The 21,334-nt window shown below is 51.8% G+C and overlaps 1 protein-coding gene and 1 long non-coding RNA gene across 6 annotated transcripts in view; one reads left to right on the forward strand and one right to left on the reverse strand.

Moving 5' to 3' along the window:
• The window catches only part of BCAR3 (BCAR3 adaptor protein, NSP family member), a 155,781-nt gene that overhangs the window by 115,979 nt on the left and 18,468 nt on the right, over window positions 1–21,334 (forward strand). For 4 of the 5 annotated variants that reach the window (XM_049111660.1, XM_049111661.1, XM_025417593.3 and 1 more), the window contains 4 exons: window positions 9,158–9,286; window positions 11,728–12,143; window positions 15,306–15,409; window positions 16,653–17,305. In XM_049111660.1, coding sequence (XP_048967617.1) covers window positions 9,158–9,286; window positions 11,728–12,143; window positions 15,306–15,409; window positions 16,653–17,305 — 1,302 coding nt within the window. Of the gene's footprint in view, window positions 1–9,157; window positions 9,287–11,727; window positions 12,144–14,272; window positions 14,459–15,305; window positions 15,410–16,652; window positions 17,306–21,334 lie in introns of those variants that run through there. The other variant, XM_049111663.1, reaches the window with a different exon arrangement.
• Window positions 1,575–9,182, reverse strand: LOC118355058 (uncharacterized). The gene is made up of 3 exons (XR_004816708.2): window positions 9,045–9,182; window positions 5,105–8,513; window positions 1,575–5,008 (listed from the first exon to the last, which is right to left on the reverse strand). It is a non-coding gene; the product is annotated as an uncharacterized LOC118355058 (long non-coding RNA).

Here is a 21,334-nt window from a genome sequence, read left to right on the forward strand (position 1 = left end):
TTTTGAGAGTGGAAGCTCAATCCCTTTGTACATTCGTGTTTATTTAGGGATTGCAATGACACAGGCGCCAAGGCATCACAGGCTTGGTGGATTCCAGATGAGGGTCTGTCCTTTTGGATTCCTGCATTGTCCCAGCCTGGGCCACCTGGTGGCAGTTCAAGGCATGTCCCTGAGGGGTTTCCCACCAGCTCACAGGAGGACACGGGCTTCCCTCAGAAAACAGACCGATTTTGAATGACGATCCACAACACCAGGCACACTTATGATGTTGTTTGTGATCATAATTTCTGGATTAGATTTGTAGAAACATGTGACCTGCTCAGTTGTTTGGTGCCACTTGATGAGAGGCCTGGGCTGTTGTTGACCTCTCCCTCAACTGAATAAACCTTGTCCAGAGCAGAAGAAAAGAAGCTTTTGTTTGAAAAAGCCGGTAGCATTCTGGGTGCTGTGGCCCGCCACTCCTGACTGGGATAGAATAGCCCAGAAGCGTGCCTCCCTCTTCATTCTCATTCTCTCTGTCTCTCTCTCCCACCCCCTGCCCTCTTCTCCCCTCCCCTCCTCTTCCCTCTTATCATGCAGATTCCCTTCTTCCTTTTTTAAATTTCAAGCAAGTTAATTGCCAGCCGTGATCATGGAATGAATGACTAGAAAATCATCTCAATTTTAAAATTTCAACAAAAACATCCATGACTAAGCAAGCCTTCAAGGCCCCGAGGGACACATAATCTCTGTACTGGGACTTCTCAGCCTTGTGCAAAACACAGTGCTTCCTTGGCACACTCACCCTGCTGCTCGGTCACCTATGTGCTGCGGACGTGCAAGCCAGCTGGGGCTGAGCAGGAGCACGTGTTGATACTGAGGTGCGTGCACGCGTGCAAAGTGCTTCCCACCGGGGCATGTGCCTCCTCACGGGTGGTCAGCGTCACCCCGCACAGATGAAACCAACACTACTGAAAACCCCAAGAACCGTCGACTTTGAACTGAAATAGACCATAAATAAACCTATGCCTAAGGAGAAATGGATTGTTCCAGCTTCTCTCTCTTTTATTCCACCAGAACTAAATTCTCAAAGGCCAGTTATCTCTAAAACCTTCCAATGGATTTCATAGTTCTTTTTAAAAAAAATTCTTTTGTGAAGTGACTTTCCATTCTTATGGCTAACAGTCCTTTTTGAAAGGGGTTTCAAATTCTACATTGTTTCGAGCAAGCACCTGCTGTGCGCCAGGCAGGGTGCTGGTGCGGGGATGCTTGATGTACCTTAGATGAGATAGTCCTCTGAATTGAGAACTCTTACCCCTTGGTGCATATAGAAACAAGTAAAACAAAGTCCTCAGGCTGGGCTCCTGCCTCTGGGAGCCTCTGCAGGTTTGTCACTGCTGACACGCAGACTCCCACTGCCAAACTACTGCCAAACGGCAGTACCCTGGCCCACCTCTCCCACCAGTCAAGCCTCTGCTGGTTATTTTGAGGGGATCCACAAGGGATCCTCACATAGGCATCCATAGCCCTCTTGTGATCTGGGACTTCTAGCAGATTGAGACCTAGATCCCGGTATGCGGTGTCAGTATATTGAGAGGGTGGTTCACTTCACTGGGGTTAAAAGAAATACATTCAAAGTTCAGGGAGGCTAGGGCTGAATAGGGGTCTATGTCCCTCATGAACCAGGTCTGAGCCCTGGGAGAGTAAAAACCAGGCATAGGAGCCCATCAAGTTTTTTGTGGGGGTGCTAAGAGAGTCCCTGGATCTCATGTCAACCCTTGCTGGGGCACCCCTTGATGTCTCCGGGCCAGAAATGCTGTGATAAGTGTGTGGCATCATAGGTGACAGTATAGGACCAGAGATGCGGGTAGGGAGATTGTTACAAGGCTATTACAAAAGTTAATAGAACAGAACAGGGTAACCGCAGTGGGGACTAGAATGCATGTTGGTAAGAGATAGAACCAGGAATATTTGGCCAGCATCAGCACATTTCAAAAGTCTCCGGCTGGCTTTGTGCCCCAGGCCCCAGCCTGGCCCTTTTGCTACCGCAGCCAGATTGATCTGTCTAAAAGCATCTTTGTTTTGTACCTGTTGCCTTCTTAGGCAGACTCTTGCAGTGACTCACTCTCTGGAGTGTGGAGGTCTAACCTCCCAGCCTCCAGTGTCGGACTCCCCTCCATCCGATCCCTGCCTTTCTGGATCAGGACTCCTTTGACACAGGTGGCAAGAATCCAGAGCAAACCAGCTTCAGTTGCAAGGAGAGTTTGCTGGTTGATGGAGTCAGGTGGTGCTGAGGGATGGGCGTGCCTCCGGGACACCTTCCTTTTTTTTTTTTTAAAGATTTTATTTATTTATTCCTGAGAGACAGAGAGAGAGAGAGAGAGAGAGAGAGAGGGAGAAAGAGAAAGAAACACAGGCAGAGGGAGAAGCAGGCTCCATGCAGGGAGCCTGACATGGGACTTGATCCCCTGTCTCCAGGATCAGGATCACACCATGGGCTGCAGGCGGCGCTAAACCTCTGCACCACCAGGGCTGCTCGCACCTTCCATCTCTTGCTCCCCTTCTGTTTGCACACTAATTTCATTCCCCACCCAGTCTGCTCCACATGGTGGGTCAGTGTGAGGTACAGCAACTGCTATGCTTCTAGTCTCGTGATGTTCTCACCAGAGTGGGCAGTGTCATCTTCACTCAGTTCCACTTAGAAAAATCCTGGAAAGAAAGAACTCTGAGCCAGCTTGGCTCAGGGGCCCTTGCCTGGGTCAGCCACGATGGCCAGGAAGGTGGGGTCTGAACCACAGGCTTGGAGAAAAGATGGAGCACATGTGCGTGCATGTAAAACCTCTGCTTGCTTCCCACCTCCCCATCCAGAGCCCCCATCTGACCAAGCCCAGCTGCTCTTACTTAGCTCACATGCCTCAAACATCTTTCCTCTTCTCAGGTTTTAGCCTCTGGGTCAGATCCTGATTCCCCATCCTGTCATTATCTGCGCCCCACCCCTCCCAGACACACACACACATACACACCTGCATGGGGCCGCAGTGGCTTTTCTCATTTTAACAGGGGAAAACCAAAGGCCAGTGAGATGGAGTAACTTGCCCAGGCTCCCGAGCAGAGTGGCAGGGGTAAGATCCAGGCAAAGTGTCTCCAGAGCCCAGGACTGAGTTTCGATGGTTGTTCTGTGTGTGGTCTTCCAAGAGCACTGGGCCCTCCTGAGGGTAGGGCCCTGGGTGTCACCCCCTGCTGGCAGATAGGTTGGCTGATTGCTTGGTCCTGATTGTTGATGGCTGGGGAAATGGTGCCTTTCCAGTCTTTCCCTTCCTACCTTCAGCCCCTGGGGACAGGATCTTTCCTGGTGATTTGCACAATTTCAAATTCTATGGGAACTAGGAAGTTTTTCTTAGAGGCTGGAACAGAGTAAAATAAATATTATAATGCAGATGACATCTTTTTCTAATCCTCTCGGATGTCTCCTGCATACAGATGAGTGTGGGCCTTCTCTGGGGCTTTCCCACCGCGCTCTCTCCGTGCACACCCTCCCGCATCCCCAAACTTAGGAACGCAGACCTCCTCCTAGGAGGTCGAGTCCTATTGTTGTGCCTGATTTGAAATGCAGGCTCCGATGTCAGGCAGCCCTTTCGAGAGGAGACCCTGAGCTCATTCCTCCTGGGCTGGATCGGCTTTTTCTTTCTGGGAGAGCTGTTGAAATGTGGGTTTCCGCGTTAATCAGAGTTCCCAGCACATTTGTGGAACTGGCTCTGCGCGTCCAGAATGCGTTTTCCAACCATCTCAGGGCGCTGGCTATTCCAGCCTGTAGGAACGGACTTGCTGGGGCTGTGTGGGGCTGCAGAGATGTTCAGACCAGATTCAGAGTGGTAGGCATGATTTTTGAGGCCGGCCGCAGCGACTGGGCCTGGCCCTGGCAGGGCAGCGGGGAGCAGAGGTGCTGGGGGGGCGTGTGGGGCCGCCAGGGCTGAGTCCCTAGCTGCTTCCCTCCCGAGCACCCACCTCGCCCTACGCGTCTGTGCATCACACTGCAAACACCTCTGGTGTCAAGCCTGCCTTTTATGTAACCGGATGAGTAGCGAGCATTGCGGCGTGTCTGTGAAACAGTTAACTGTGCTGACTGGGGATATTCTAAGTGCTTTACAAATATGGACCTGTTCCACCCTTGTTAACATCTCATCACATACTCTCACCCCCATTTTACAGACCAGGAGCCTGAGGTTCCCAGAGGTAAAGTCATTTAATCAAAGCCACACAGCCAGCCAGTGGCACCATGGCCTGCGGCTGGGGGAAGAGGGCTGGCTGTGCTTACATACTGTGCTGTCACATTGGGATTAGTGAAATGCTGGCAGGAGGGAAGAGGTAGCTAGACCTAGATTTCCCTAAAAAGCAACAATTATGGTGATGAATGCATTTTCTGACTGCAATTTGGATGGAGAAGTGTGGGCCTCTTCCACCCCCTGCATTTGCCCTTGTTATCAACTTACGTATGTCATCTCAGCCCCCAGAACTAATGACTAGGACAGGAGGAAATTTTGGAAGTGGAGCCATGTGAGTGGGAAACCATGAGATGGTAGTCACTAACCCTCCCTCTCTCTCTCCCCCCCCTTTTTCTTTCCTGTTCAATATATTCTTATTACTTAATTATATCCATAACATTTTTTCTTACATCCTCCCCCCCCCCCCCAAAAAAAACCCCTCAGATTTCTGGTGGATCCAATTTGGGCAAGCCTCGGAGTAGGAGACACGAGGCCTGCCCTCATCTTTCTCTCATGGTGACCGTGGGTGGATTTGGCCGCTTGAGTGAACCTGGCAAAGCTCATAGGCAGAATATTCTTGATCCTAAAGCCTAGCAGCTCCTCTTTCCCGAGGGTGCACCCCAGCTACTGTGTGGGGTGGAGCTCAGGATGGCAGGATCCGGAGCCTGCGTTGGTGCGGAGGAACTTGACTCTGGCTCAGGCCTACCTGCTGCCACCTCCTCTCTTCAAGATAAGAAGCTCAGGAAACAAAGAATTGGACTTGCCATCTAGAGATGAAGTTCAAAATCAGGGGCAAATAGTTAGAGAATTTGAGCATGGAGGAAAAGTTGTGTTACTATAATGTGCTTGTTAGTAACACTTACAGCATCTGTGTGAGATGTTGATTATGCATGAATTTTCTTGCTGCCTGTCTTTCTGGTAGTTGAAGCACACAAAACGTGAAAACTTTCTGAGAGAGCCCAGCTATATTGTACTTGCTCTGGGGTGTCACCATGCCCTCTGTCACAGACGCCCTTTGTCCCGTGTTGACAGAAAAATGAGAATGACTTGGGTCCAGACAGCCTTTGAATTCATAAGATGTCTGAGGTGCTTCTGTACCTTTTCCTCTCCTGGGATTGGAAGCCACTGGAATGCTGGGACCTATACTTATTCTTTAGTCTCTTCTCCTGCATAATTCTGAGCCAGGTATAAGATAACAATGCATGTGACTGTGGGAGTAGAGACTTACTTCTTGTACTCTTCCCTCAGAAGGCAATCTAAGGAAGGCCTGGAGGCTTCTTAGGGCATTAGTGGAATCAGAACTTCAAAGGACACTGGTGACCACACCGATGGGAGAAAGCCATTGCTAAGGGCAGAGATCCTGATATGTTACCCTGAATTGCTGGAATTTATTTTGTGGTCCCAAAGACCCCAAAATTAGCTCAGGGTGGCCATGACTGAAATGGCTGCACTTCAGGGAGAAATTCATATTTGTCCCAGATGGCAGCAGGTAAGTGGAAGGGTGCCTTGTTAGCACAAGTTCTGGTTGTTGGGAGCAAGTGGACAGAATTCTGGCAATGTCACAGTCACATGTGACCTATCCTGTGAAGCAGCAACGTCATTCTTGGTTCCCAGAGGAGCACAAGTATCGATCATAGTGCTCTCAAAGATACACGTGGATAGGGGCACCTGAGTAGCCCAGTGGTTGAATGTCTGCCTTTGGCTCAGGTCGTGATCTTGGGGTCGTGGGATTGAGCCCTGCATCAGGCTCCCCCCAAGCAACCTGCCTCCCTGCTCCCTGCCTCTCTCTGTGTCTCTCTCTTAAATAAATAAATAAAATCTTTAAAAAAAAAAAAAGATACAAGTGGATACATTTTGCCAATTTTCCTATATGGTCATCCCTTATCCACCATGAGGTTGACAGCCCATCAAGGTACTCCTATTAGTAGCACAATATATGTGCCACGTGTAGTTGGCAAGGTCAAGGATCATAAAATACAGGTACTTCAGAAAAATAATAAAAGTTGCATTAATGTATGTGATTAAAAGTTCTAGAGGGCATTCACCCCCCATATAACTACAATTTAATCATGAGGGCGACCGTACGTGGGGGACTTTTGAATTGCCTTGTTCGGCTGTATGAGAGATGTTGCCCACATCATCTGCTGAGGAGAGGCTCCCACAATCCAACCTGGTTCTTTTTTTTTTTTTTTAAGATTTTATTTATTTATTCATGAGAGACGCAGAGAGGGAGGTAGAGACAGAGTCAGGGAGAGAAGCAGGCTCCCCTGATATGGGGCTCCATCCCAGGACCCTGGGATCATGCCCTGAGCCAAAGGCAGATGCCACTGAGCCAGCCAGGCGTCCCCAACCTGGTTCTTTTTAATATAGTAGAACCAGCTCTCACTGGTTCTGAAGAACCCTTGCAATTGCTTGCTCGATGGGGATCTGTCTCTCTCCCTCTCCTCCTCCGCCCTTTATCTCCCTCCTCCTCCCCTGCCCCAACTCTAAATCCAGTCAATTGTGTAACCTCTTAACTTTGTACAAATTATGCAAGAGCCTAAGGGCATAGTTTTTGAAGTCTGAGTTCCCATCTCAAGGGAGGGTCAATCTTACTGACCCCTCCTTTTCTCTCCTGCCTCGGTACTTTCCTGCTGTGCCCCATCATGCCTCATCTCCACAGTCCACAGTAGGGGGAGAACAAGAATTGTGGATTTCCCTCTAAGGAGTTAGGGCAGAAGTAACAAGATAGCAGATTTTATATTTCTGGTAACAAGTGTAAAGCAGTATTATCTCAAAATCTGGAGTGAAGGATTGTTGTTTATAAAATGCTAAGAAATCTTGCTATTTGTAAAAGATGCCTAGAAAGAAGGGGTGACGGTGGGAAGCGGCCTGGGTGTTGGGCATCAGGGAGAAAGAGGGGAACAGCTTTTTGGATGTGGGTGACTGTAGTTTCAGTGGAGGTCTACACGGGGTATGACTACGGATGACTCCATTTTCAGAGCTCAGGCCAAGAAGTGGGCCCAGGACATAGCACAAGGGACTCAGATTGTCAGGGTGGCTGAGTAGAAGCTAGGCTCACAGTATTGATTAGTATTTCAGTTCAGCTGCCAGTAACAGGGACAATCAAAATATAGGCTTAAACAAGACAGAAAATCACACAGAAGACCTGAAGGTGGATGATCTGGGACTGATGTGTTGACTCCCCAGTTGTGAGGGATCTGGGCCTATTTGGAGGATGTGGCTCCCTCCTCGTGTCCAAGATGGCACCATCACATCTCAGCTTAGACGTCCAGCTAAGCAGGAGTGTACCTTTCCTTGGCCAGAAGTAGTCATATGGCCCCATGACAACATTAAGAGAGGAAAGTTGAGGAATGCCATCCTTTAGTTGTGTGGCAACACGCTCAGCTAAAATGAGGCTTCAGATAGTTTGAGATTGAAGAGGAAAAGCTCTAGAGAGGCCTCATCTTTGGGTACTGGTTCATTCAGTGAGTGCGGAGAGCCTAAAATGTTCAGGCATTGCTGGAGGGCAGTAGGGAAGAAGGGTTTCTACTCTCGTGACTGTCAAAATCTAGTGGGAGGCAAGACAGACCATCAGTTATCAGCAAATGTGGCCTGGTTGACAATCTGCATTCTGCGCTCAAGTCTTTCCAGTGAGCTGTCTTCAGCTGTACCTGTACATAATTAATGATCAATGTCCAACAGGGCTGCTAATGCCTGTGGGCAGCTAGGGCAGCGGCTGGGCGTCTCTGTGATGCAGGTGTCTGCTCTGTGAGGAGGAGGGCGGTGCGAAGCGGAGGGGAGAAGTAAGCCACTGGTCCACCAGAGCGCTACGTGGAGAGTGGCCGTGGGTCCTGCTGCAGCCAGCACCCTCCTGAGCCAACGTGCCCTCAAAGGCTTGAGGGCTGTCAAATCCCAAGTCTGTTTCCTGTTCCTTGGGTGGAGAAGGATTTGGGCCTCTTCTCCTGCTGAGGCACAGAGCAGCGTGATGAGGATAGTTCGGTGATTTCTAGAGGCTTTTGAGGCCAAGTTGGGGAACCTGGGAAAACACAAGGCCACAGTGTTTTCCTGCTCCCGTGACCTTCAGCCAGTGATCCCTGAGCCTGGTTTTGCTGGGAACCAGGCAGGTGTCCAAGTTCAGTTCCCAAGTAAGTGGGCGTGGATTCTAGATTACATCTGGAGGGAGTGCTGCCCACCCGGACTCCTGCGCCGGCTCCTGTGCGGTGACCTAGATCAGTGATTCTCAAGCTATCAGAGGTGAAAGACCAGTTTTTTTAAGTATCAATTTCCAACCTGTCATACAAATGAAATATTAGAAAAATGAAATTAAAAAGACATACAAAATCCAAAGTCAGACTTCTGTTGTCAGATTTCTTCTGTCCAGTTGCCTTAAATGTTTCCAGAGGCTAATTCAGTTCCTGACTTGAAGTTTGCCTGCAGCAAAGAGCTCAGGGCCCTTCCTTCAGCCCGGGGACTGCATGTTCGGCAGTGGGGCGCCGAGGACTGGCCTGCCTAGCTCCACGTTAGGACAGTTCCCAAGGAGAAGAGGAAGCTCCCTGGCCGAGTGGCGCCTCCCTTCCCGCACACCTCTCTCTGCCCACCCACCCCCCCTCCCTAACCCCTCCAGTTCCCCTACCCACCCCCCCCCAACCGCCCCCCAGCTCCTCTCATCTTGAACTGCTATCTGAGCCCACTGATAACAGGAACAGCTTGGCCGGCCCTCCTACCCTAGTTCCCGTAGGCAGGTGAACATTTTCCTGCATGCTTGCAGCCGGAGAAATGAAAGGTCACAGCAGGTTGTAATCATTATCCAGGCTCCCCTACCTGAATCCGGCTTCTGGCGTATCCTGGCTTGATTAGCCAAGCGGCCAACTGCAAGGCGGGCGGGCCGGCTGTCCCGGGCAGGCTGGGAAGTCACCACAGACCCTGTGTTGCAGTTCTCCAAGGACAGGCACGTCATGGACAGGACCCCTGAGAGGCTGAAGAAGGAGCTGGAGGAGGAGCTGCTGCTGAGCGGCGAGGACCTGCGTAGCCACGCCTGGTACCACGGACGCATCCCCCGCCAGGTACCTGCTCTTCCTGCCGGCGTGCCCGGCAGTTCTGACACCGCCACGCTGAGGACCCCGCACGGTCGCCCACCAGCACCACGTCAGAGCAAGCCCCAGTGTAGCTAGAAGCAGATATATATAATCAAGTGGACTGCAGTCACTTAGGCCCATCCATCTCCAAGGAGACCTTGGGAAGAACTGAGGTCAGGAACCCAAAGTACATTTCCACGTGCCCAGGAAGTGGGTGGAGGAAAGGCAGGTGTCCCTGTGGTCTGCAGAGCCCGAGCGGGCAGGAGGCAATAATCTGAAGAGGTACGAGGCTGGCCTGTGGTTCAGATAATTGAACTCCTGGCCGGCTGCCTGCAGCCTCATACCCTTTGGAGCTTGCTTCTCTTTTAAGACAGTAATTTAATTTCAGGTGAAGAGAGGGTATCATCAGGGCAAGTGGCACAGAGTAGCAAGGCCACCAGTGCCCTCGTGAGGCCAGCGACTCTTCACCCATCCCTCCCCCGCCCGGGTCCCTGTCAGGAGCCAGGAACTAGAGGAATTATACCAGCGACCACAGCCCCGTGGCCTAGAATACACTCTGTGTGATTGTCCTTCGGGGTGATCGCCGTGAATGTTTTTTTTTATTTCAAAGTATAGAAATTGAGAAATAGAAGTGCAGGATTAAGGTATAGTATTGCTCTTGGGTTTTTATCATAACCTGATCTAGCCAGTCATTGACCCAGGACAACACTGACAGGAAAGGGGTTTGGGGGGGAGGGCATCGCATTGTGATCATTTTTTTTTAATGTAGCAGGTTTCTCAGCACTATCAAAGAAGTAAACCTTATTCTAACTTTTCTTTTTTATAGTTTAAAACTCATTGTAGAATATACAGAGAGTAAAATGAAGAAAATGAAACTCTCACCCATAATTCTCCCTCCTGGAGATAGCCACTGTGAACATTTTGATAGAAATCCTCCTCCCAGGCTTTTCAAGTATGAGATCATACCACATATACTTTTGCAGCCCATTGTCTTCCTTTGATGATCTATTCTGGGCATTCTCTTCTGCTGTAAAATAGTCTTCTGCACCATCCTATGTTTTATGTGTGTCCATTGTGTACATGTCCCACTTTTGGTGGGCACCCTCACCATCAACCTTTAAGATAAGTACTAGGTTTACAACTATGATTGTTTCCTCAGGCTCAATCCCAAGAAATGGAATTTCTGCATGAAAACATATTTCCAAGGCAAAGATACAATTTTTAAGTAACCATCGAGGCACACTGTCCTAAGCAAACTGATCCAGTGTTGGAACATCCCGGGGAAAATGTCAAAGTTTATAAAACTGGTGACTCTCATCACCATCCTTCTCTTTATTGTGATTGTAAACTTTGTTTCCCACTTGGCAGTGAGCATAAATTTTCAGCCATATATCATTTCAGGTTGTGTAGCTGCCCACTGCAACCGTAGTAATGGTAGTTACAGCTAATGCTTTACTCCTTTACATCTTTATAGCTACTGTGTGGGTGACATTATCTCCATTTTACAAGTGATATAACTGAGCCACGAAGGGTTTACATAACTTGTCCAAAGCCACGCAGTAGAGCCAGAATGCAAACCCAGGCAGTCTGGCTACAGGAATGACCACCTGCAACGCAGTATAGATTCTCCTTTTGCTATAAACATCAGCATTTCACAGTTAACAATTTTTGAGCACCTACCTTGTTCCAGGCACTATACTAGTGCTTTGCATACATCACATATGCAAATATATAACCCTCCAGTGAGAGGAGACACTGACCTGACTGTTATAGGCCCTCCAGCGAGTGGCATGCCCAGAACCACTACAGGTTTCGGATTGCACAGTGCCGGGCCTCCACCTGTGTGTGGACCCCTCCCCCCATCCAACAAAACTCTATCCTCCCCTGTTGGGGGTGGGGAGGGGTCAGACTCCTTGGACATGAATTCTCTTCTTTCTCTTATTTTCTGTCACCTTACTTGCTTCAGTCTGCATAAATGTCACCTTCTCATGACACCCTCCTGGCCACCCTGTTTCAAAGAACAGCCCCTGTCCCCTCCCAGGCACTTCTTATCTCCCCTTCCCGATTGACTTTTTCCTTAACTTGACAACATCTGACATACCATACCTGGCGCTTACTTATCTTCACCGAAGTAGCAGCTCTGCACTAAATGCAGAAGCTCTGGGTGACCGTGGAGACCCTGGTCTGCTTCCCTCACGGCTCTGAGCCCGGCGCCCACCACAGCACCCGGCACATAGTAGGTGGGCGGCAGATGGTTCTTAAGTGCATGAATGGGTCTTCTAAGAATTTGACATTTGAAAAAATAAAGAGCCGACTGAAGAGGAAGAGACCTAATAGCGCGGTCTCCCGTTGGCCCAAGTGGAGAGCGGTGCGGCACTTGCAAGGAATGTACGCTTGCCTTTCCGACTCCTCACCATTTTGTCCCAAAGGTATCAGAAAACCTCGTGCAGCGAGATGGCGACTTCCTGGTTCGTGACTCTCTGTCCAGCCCCGGAAACTTTGTCCTGACCTGTCAGTGGAAGAACCTCGCTCAGCACTTCAAGATCCACCGGACGGTGCTGCGGCTCAGCGAGGCCTACAGCCGAGTGCAGTACCAGTTTGAGACGGAGAGCTTCGACTCCATCCCCGGCCTGGTGCGCTGCTACGTGGGCAACCGGCGGCCCATCTCCCAGCAGAGCGGAGCCATCATCTTCCAGCCCATCAACAGGACGGTGCCCCTGCGGTGCCTGGAGGAGCGCTACGGCGCCTCCCCGGGTCGCAGGCCCGACGTGGGCAAGAGGCTGAGCCTCACCATGGGCGGCGTCCAGGCCCGGGAGCAGAGCTCGCCTAAGGGGAACCTCCTCAGGTGGGTCAGGGCCTCGTGGGGTGGGGTTGGGGGCGCACTCTGGACCTGCCCCGGCTCTGTTAGGCAGGTGAGGAGCTCACCCTGGGAAACCGAGGAACAGGGAAAGATGTCACTAAGAACGCCAAGTGTTACTGGAATAGCTGTCGTGAGGCAGGGCGTGATTAGTTCCCCGGTGAGTCGCTGCCAAGATGAAATGAGGCCGGTGCGGAGGAAGGGAGGAGGGTTGGATGGGAGAGATTCATGCAGAAAGGAGGCTCCAGGCTGGTCTGAAGACTAGGGGAAATCTGGATAGATGCTGCAAAGGGGTGGGTGTTCCAGGTGGGGGCTCGGTGTGCGCATGCATGTAGCTATAGGCAAGGACCAGAGTTGCTTGGAGCGGGTAGGTGGGTGGGACTCAAGCAAAGGGCCCATGTTAGGGGCTGGTAGGGGCAGGCTCAGGGAGGTGACCTCAGTCACATCATTGGAGGCCCTGAAGCCAGGCTGAAAGGTTTGGGGGAGCGTCAAAGACTTGACATGGTGAATGTCCCAGGAACAGACCGGGGTGGCAGTGTGCTGGAGGGGCAGGGAGAGGGCTTGGAGCGAGAAGACCAGTCAGTGAGTCATGGAGGGTCAGGCTGTGCAGGGGCGGTAGAGGGAGAGCCCGGACCTTGGCTTCTGAGACTCTTGTACGTGTGGGGAGGGTTGGAACAGGGCATGTCGGAGACCACAGGAGGGTCCAGAGGGCTGGAGGAAAAACCAGTTGCTGCATCTGCAACATGATCGTAGGCTTATGTCTGAGTGACTGTGTCCAGCAACAGTCTAGGGGCTTGGGAGGGGAGCTGAGCCTAAGGGTTGGACTAGGGCTTAGTATGCACGGAAAGGGTGGTTGACTCAGTGAGAAAAGATGAGATTCCTCAGATGAGAGACATTGAGAGCCTGGAGGCTCTGACCTGAACCCTGGGGACTGGGAAGAGAAGATTCCAGATAACTGGATGCCCCGCTGAGGCACCCTGTCCTCAACTACCAGTGGCGGGTGCTGTCTTCACATAGGACCTCTCTCTCGTGGAGCTGGGTGCTCGTGCCTGCTATCTGACCATTCCAGAGAAGGAGAACAGGGAAAAGGTGGGCCTAGTAGGGTAAAGACTGGCTCCAGCCCCTTGGTGACACAGCCCCCCTTCTCTGGCTCCCTGGCATCTCAACTTACACCCTTAAACCAACGTATCTTACTCCACTCACTGGTTTTCTTTCTGGACAGGGGGAAATGTCATAGACTGTAATTGGTGGACTGCAAAAACTCACAAGCAAAACGCATGCCTCTGAGTAATGCGGACTGGGTCGTGTGCTGCTGCCAAGCACCGGTACATGTTGGTCAGCGTCTGGCCATGAGCCCTGCCTGCCTGGCTCCACATGCTGGTCCACCACCAATCAAGCTCTTGACCTTCTCTGGGTCTCACTTTCCCCCCAACTGGAATGATGGGGTTTGTGAGGGTTAAATGATCGAAGACTTGCAAAGTGCTTAGAACAGTGCCAGAGGCCTACGTGGGTATGAATAATCATGATAAATAGTATTTTCTGGAGGGCAGTAGAATGTAGGACTCCATGGCAGGGAGGGAGGCCAGAACTGATATAAAGCAATTCTCCTTTTCTTAGTAATAAGAATGGACTTGAGATCCCTTAACGATCTCAAAGGGGTACTTTTTCCTCTGTTTCTTTTGTGAGTGTGAGGAGCAGCTGCCCAACTGAGGAACAGGAAGGTAATGTCATGAACAGAGCCAGGGGGTATTGGGCCGCGCACAGAACCGTGCGCAGGGCAGTGCTGGCGGGGAAGGCCTGCCTCCTGCTCTGCCCTCAGTGACCGGATGTAAGATAGAAATGTATTTTTTAAGGTAAGAAATGAAAGACTGAGAAAGTCTCTCTGTCCCGAGGCATTCGCTAACAGAGCCACTTCGCCCAGTGCCCAGTGAAGGCACTTTTCTAAGCCCTGCCACCTCTGGGCGCAGCACAGCGGCCTGTCTAACCATGGGCTCCCGGGGGAGCGCCTCCTGCCACCGCCCTGCCCTGCCTGCCCTGACGTCAGGGCCGCTGGTTGGCCGGCCGCGGGCGGGGTGCGGCCCCAGCCACCCTGCTTGGCCCAGGCGGGTGTTCTGGGCCAGTGGGCTGGCTGCTCTGACGGTCCCTGCGTAAATACCGCTGGGCTGAAGCCGTGGCCTTGTGGAATTTGCCCTCTGCCCCGCCTTATCTCTGGGGGTTGCTGGAATTTCTCTGTTGCTCGGAGTTCGGGAGTTATTATTATTATTTTGTTTGTTTGTTTGCTCTTCCCTTTGGTGCTTGCAAAGGTAGGAAAGAACTTTGCGATCTGCAGCCGAAGCCTGTGGGAGGGCGGATGAAAGTTCATTACAACTTGAGCGGCGCCGTGCAGTGGCTTCTAGCAGAGAGTGGTTTGCAGGTGCTAGAGAGGCTCCCCGTGTGCGCGGGAGGAAGCCAAGGGGTGCTAGCCGCCGAGGGGTGCTGGCCGAGGGGTGCTAGCCGCCGCTGCCGGTGTGGGATGGTGTGGGAAGCGGCAGTCTCCGCTTCCCTGCGCAGCTGCGCCCTGGAAAGCTCTTGAGGAAGGCTCGACCCTTCCCCGGTGCGGCAGGAGCTGCCCGGTCCTTCCAGGAAGATGCCAGTGACAGCCTCCCAGGTGACCCTGCGGGCTATTTGGGGGGACATGGAGACTTGGGCCGAAGCATTGGCTGCCCCACATTTTCCTCCCTGACAGCATGAGGCGTGGTGGAAAATGCATTTTAGTCGTCCCCCCCCCTCCCCCCGCCGGCGCCCTGGGTCTGTAAGTAATTTTAAGCTCTGCTAAAAGTACACATTCCAGCTCATCAGATTTTCCTGAGAGTATCATGAAATCTTTGCTCTGCTCTGCTCAACCGGATGGAAGGGCTCAGAGGAGGCAGCCTGGGACCTGACTGGGTTGGTCCTGGGGACGTGGGGATGGGGCCCCAGGCGCAATCCTGGGTTAACCGCCCCAGGCAGTAATTTCCTCCTGGGACAGACATTCCTTTACTGTGGGGATGTGCCCTTCCACTCGTACTGCTCCCTGCTAAGCAGTCTTTCTTCTTAGAGACTTTCCGTGATGCTGCCTAAAGGTTTTACTATTTAATGACACGTTTCTGCTCCACTTATCTTTCGCTTCAGAAATAAAGAGAAGAGCGGTAGCCAGCCGGCCTGCCTGGATCACATGCAGGACAGAAGAGCCTTATCCCTCAAAGCGCACCAGTCGGAAAGTTACCTGCCACTTGGTAGGTTTTGGGGAATTTCCTGGGAGGAGGGTGACCTTGTGAGCCTGATTTCCTTCAGGCTGTTTCCCTGCTCGGTCTGGTCCCCCCATGAAGGGAAGACACAAGGCTCTGTGCCTGTAGGCTGGAGGGTAGGGGATTGTAGGACTACATCCGGATGTGGGTCAGCGAGCCAGACACTGTGTGTGATAGCCTTTAGGCTTCATAACAAACCTTTAGAGCAGGAATGATTATCCTCTTCTTCTTATTGAGGAAATGGAGGCACAGAGGTTAAATAAATCATCCAGAGGGACATGGCTCAGTGGTTGAGCATCTGCCTTTGGCTCAGGGGTCCTTGGATCCAGTTCCACATCGGGCTCCTTGCCTGGAGCCTGCTTCTCCCTCTGTCTCTGTGTCTCTGCCTCTCTGTGTCTAACTAACTAAGTAACTCATCCAGAGTGACCTGTCTGGCCCTCGGTTAGGCCAGCATGAACTCAGGTTCTGTGACCCATGCTCAACCACCAACTGGTAGCCTTCATGACAGAGGAGCCCTCTCCATGCCCTCCCTGGGCAGAGGGGGCTGGGTCAGTGCCGGGGTTCCTGGGGGCACAGCTGCCCAGACAGACCCCTCCTCCTCTCCATTCTCCTTTTACAGCCAGAGGAGCGAGGAGCTGTGGGCTGTGGGCAAACCTCATAAGCAACTGGATTAGTGAGCCATGGGTGGTGGTTCCTTATTTTTATAACCAACCTCCCTTGGGACCACAGGCTGATTTTCCTAATGCCCCTTGGTGGGTCACTTCTATGTAGGTTAGCTTGGGATCTTGTCCCCCGCTTCCTGGGATGTCTCCAGCTCTCCCTCAAGGCTGGCTGGATCCACCCTGGCTGTGACAGTGACTCAGGCCCTTATGCTATATGACCAAAGGCTTCTGATCCTAGAGCAAGACTAGATTGCTCACTATCTTCAGGGCTCCACGTATTTTCCTTTTCTGACTGTACTAACCCTCTCTGACCATAAAATGACACTGCAGCCCAGCTGTTGCTCATCACTGGGACTTAGGATCCCCCCAGAAGTGGGGGTGCGGCTGGCCAGCCATCCAGCCCCTGAAATGCTCTAGATCGGGTGTGGGGCGGTCATACTGAGTTATCTTTGGGAAGTAAAAACTGAAACCCAAGGGCATGAATTGAGGCCTGGGGAGTTGTCACTCCAGTTTTGCTTTGTGTTCTCTGCACAGCTGAGGTTTCCCTGACCCTCTCTTATTCTCCACAGGCTGTAAATTGTCCTCTCGCTCCCCAAGTGTGGACACAAGCCCTCGCCCAAACTCACCCGTTTTCAGGACGGGCAGCGAGCCCACTCTGAGCCCGGCATTGGTTCGGAGGGTCTCCTCAGATGCTAGGGCAGGGGAGGCCTTGAGGGGCTCAGACAGCCAGCTTTGCCCCAAGCCGCCCCCCAAGCCCTGCAAGGCTCCCCTCCTGCAGCCTCCCCCGTCTCCATCCACCTGGCTCAACTCAGAGGCCAACTACTGTGAACTGAACCCAGCCTTCGCTACAGGTGGTGACAGGGGAGCGAGGCCACCCCTCTGTGCCCACGACAGCTACGTGGAGCTGCTAACAGCCAAGCAGAACGGGGTGCTAGGGCCCCGGCACTCTGGCACCAACTACTTGATCCTTGACGATGACGGGGCAGGGCCTGGGGAGGCGCCAGCCACGCAGATGGACCAGGGGCAGCAGGAGGATGAGGGCGAGTTTGTGCTGCCCCGTCTGGAGACGGCCTCCTCATTCAGGCCCAATGACTTTGAGTCGAAGCTCCTTCCTGCTGAGAACAAGCCCCTGGAAATGGCGATGCTGAAGCGGGTGAAAGAACTGTTCACCAGCAAGGACCCCAAGGCCATTGCCCAGCACATGCTGAGCACGGACTGCATGGTAAGTGCTCAGCCAGGTGGCCTTGTTCTACCTTCTGAGAGGCTGCAAGGGGGCGGCCGGCCTTGCTCCACCTTACCCTTTAAGTGCTTTGCTCATAGAAGAAGTCAGAAGATAACCTGGGTGGGGATTTATTTAAAGGGTGGGAAGCACAGGCCTGGGACAACCTTTGCCCAGGCAGGAAGCTTGTAAAAATCACCTTGGGCAGAGGGTGGTGGCGGGCTACTGCCCGGGCCACGCCTCCCCATCCAGCCAGCGTCCTCCCTGGCCTCAGCTCCCAAGTGGGAAAGTCAAGTCCAACGAGAGTGGATGGTAGTGAAAATGTACTTTCTGGAGTGGCAGCAACTAGGTTATTTTTCTTTTAGTATACAGGACACGTGATATGCACATATACCACATATTTTTATCGTTACTAAAATGGGTTTAAGAATAAACATCTTTGAATTTACCCTTGATTTTTTTTTTAGAAGTACTAATTGGTCAATTTAGAAAAATTATAAAACATTAAGAGAAAAGACAAAAATTATCCCAAGTCTGGTTTCTTGGTGATCATCATGGTTAACATTGGCCCTGCAAACAGATACATGTGAGTTATTTCATGCATATGTGTTTGTTTACCACAGGCCTAAACAGACGATTCTATTTTATTGTATTTTTTACTAAGCATACTATTTTAAACCCCAAGTCTTTGATCGAGCAACACATCATGACTATCCTTTCATGTGACTAAATAAATATATATGTTTACATCATCATCACTTTGGATAGGAAGCATTTCTTTTGGATATGGGCAGCTTTTGTTCATAAGTGACCTCATGGCAAAGATATCCATCAGAGAGAGCTTTCTAGAAAGCAGGTGTCTCAGGCTGGGAGGGGCTCAACCTCCCCCTCAGTTATAGAGACAGCCATGCCTTGGAGCGTCAGTGAAGGCCTTAGTGAGATTTATTCATATGTAGCTTAGTAAAGTCATTTACCTTCAAAGTTCAGGGCCTCAGTTCAAACTCAGTTCAAGAACTGAGTTTCTTGAGGAAATTTCCAGGGTCGTGAATCACCGCAGGAAATGCACCCTCTGAGAACTCCCCTAGCGAGTCCCCAGTGGATGGAGGGAGCTCCATCAGGGGGACAGAGGGCCTCCCCCAATAGCCGTGAGGAAAGTAGAGCAGGTGCTAGCACGTTCTGAGTTCAGCCAGCCCAGGACCCAGAAGCAGGTCTGAGAGGTCACTCAGTACCTGGTTGCCAGGCCTGGGAGGTGGGGTGGGGGTGGTGGTGGTGGTGGTGGTGGTGGTGTGTGTGTCTGTGTGCGTGCATGCGTGTCAGTGCTGAAGACCACAGGTTTGTTTCTGTGGTTGTCTGGGTGTCCTTGGGCAGTGCTCACAGATCATAATAAATCCTTACCTCCCTTTAAAGAGAGCTAAACCTGTTTGGGCAGTAAGAGGATTTAAGATTCCTGTTCTAGTTTCTCCACTGGGCGCTGGTACGCCAACAGGCCAGGAGTCTGGTGTGAACCTGTCTGAGTTCTCTCCAGAGGAAGCTCCTATAGAAATGTGGATCTGGGTTTACAGAGCAGCCTAATTCCCAGGAGTAAATGAATCCTTCTTCCCTGTGACCTCAGACTGTGCTTGGAGATCTAGGAGGGTCTAGGAGGAGGTGAGATGCCTGACCCCGCTTTGGCAGGAGGGTCTGGAATGTTCCCACCACCTTGGCAGCCATGAATCTAGAGCTCAAGTTAGTTCTCAACTGAAGGAACATGAAGCCTGCCCTTCTTCTTGTTTGGTTTCTTTCTTCGCAATTTGTCATCCTGGTTGGGCACCTCTCCTCTGTTTGCCTTTATAGGCACCCCTTGAGAAGGGCTGGATAGAGCTTCCTTGCCAGTGAGACAGCGACCTGGAGCAGAAACCCACTGACTCTGCTCATCTCCCCACCTGCACATGGGCACCACCCTGGCCTCACCCAGAGTGCTGCCTGTGTCCCACCCACTTGTTGCAATATCTAGAAGTAGGGCCTGGTAGGTAAGAGTTAGTCTCTGGGGATGAATTGCATGGATCTAATTCAGGCTCTGAACTTTCCGGTTCTTTCTGTCCCCAGCTATCCAGGTGGCTGTGAGGACTGGATGAAATAATGTATATAGAGCTCTCCACACTCCATGCCTGGCCCAGAATGAGGCTGGGTGTTTGTTAGTGTTGGGTATTCAGCCTTGCTTGAGCACCTGCTATGGGCCAGGAGGGGTTGTGCCCGGGGGGGTGGGGGGGGGACGACGACGAACAGTGATACAGGAATTCAGACTACAGCCCAGGTGGGGAAGGCACAGGAGCTGTGGGGCCTCTGAGGCAGGGTCTTGAATGTGGGGGAGGGAGGGGAAGTTTGAGATGAGTTTTATTATTATTATTGTTATTTTTTTAAAGATTTTATTTATTTATTCATGAGAGACACAGAGAGGCAGAGACACAGGCAGAGGGAGAAGCAGGCTCCATGCAGGGAGCCTGACGTGGGACAGGTTCCACACCCTGGGCTGAAGGTGGCGCTAAACTGCTGAGCCACCCAGGCTGCCCTGAGATGAGTTTTAAAGGCTGAGTAGGAATTGGCCAGATGAAGAATAAGAAGAGCATCTTCCAGGTGGCAGACAACGTACATGTGCAGAGATTCAGGAGTCAGGGGTTTGGACTCACCGTGTGGGCAGCAAAGGTGGAGACGGGTGGGGAGGGGAGGGAGTAGCGGGTCTTTCCTTGAATGTTAAGTCTCTACTTCTGGACTCGTGCCAGGCTATTGCGGAGAAGCACTTTGCAGTTCAGGGACAGGCCCTTAAGTGCATAGTGCAGATCAGAGTCCTCTGCTGAGGGCAGCAGAAAGGGTGGGCAGAGCCAAGCAATCTCATTGCAGTTTAGAAGATCCCCTGGCAGCTGGGAGGAGGGTCAGGCCCCCGCCAACGCTCCCCTGGGTCACTGCAGCAGCTCCCTCAGCAGAGTTTGGAGATCCTGCAGAACTAGGATAAGTACCATCAGAAGAGCAGGAGGAGGCTGGAATGCCTCATCAGGGATCGTCCATGTTACATGCCCAGGCCTGTCTCATGGTAAATGCTCTAGAAGTGTCCATTCCTCCTCTGTATCTATGAGCGGCACAGCTCTGGGCATTTTGCCAGAGGACCTAATGCAGGCTCTGCAGTGTGAGCTCAGGACCCCTTTGTCCTAGCTCAGCCTTGGGGCAAGCAGGTGTCAGTATATCCTGGCAAACACCCAGGAAAGTGGCCGGGCGATTGCATGTTTGCACTGAAGGAAAACCGACTTGGGGGCTTCTCTCTCAGAGCAGGGATCACTCTGGTTACTAGAGCTTCCAGCACAAAACCGAATCAGTGATAAGACTTTGAATCTCATTATACAGACTGTGTGTGAATTGGGGGATGCCCACCACCCAGAGGCTTTGGGTTTGGAGCCTCTGCGGGGGCAGCTGTCTAAACAAGCAAGCAGAGTGTATGTGGCCACGGGTGGCTGGGGTATACATCTGGGTTGCCTTACCATTTACCATGGTCAAGGTGTAAATCCCTTTCCGGAGATCTGGCCAAAATTCTTCCCTCTTCTACATGCCAGTGACTCACAACTTGTATTTTCAAATAGCTTTAAAGTCATTTGATCCTTTGCAAAGACCTTGAGAAAGGCGAACTTAGCAGCTGTGGTAGAGAAGGGGAAACTGAGGCCCAGAGAGCATTGTAGGAATCCTGCATCCTGTTGCCCAGTCTGCCACTGTGCAGCTAATTCCCACAGGTTCATTTCCTCTGGGCTGACCCTGGCTCCTTTGTTGAACCACAGAAGTTAATGGTCAGGGTTAAGAATATCAGCCAAACGTGAGATGTTTTCTGTGGCCTATTATGAAGGCCTCCGGACTGTTGAGATGCCTGGCCTCCTCACAGTCTAGGACAAGTCGAGCAGCTGGAGGAGGGGAGTCCGTGTGTGCCTGCCACGTGTCCAGAGTCGCTTAGACCCACCGTATCCGCTAGTGGCTCTGCTGGACGTCAGCGCCCTGCGAGGCCTCGTTAGCCTG

Source organism: Canis lupus, chromosome 6, assembly GCF_003254725.2.
Source record: "Canis lupus dingo isolate Sandy chromosome 6, ASM325472v2, whole genome shotgun sequence".
NCBI lineage: Eukaryota > Metazoa > Chordata > Mammalia > Carnivora > Canidae > Canis > Canis lupus.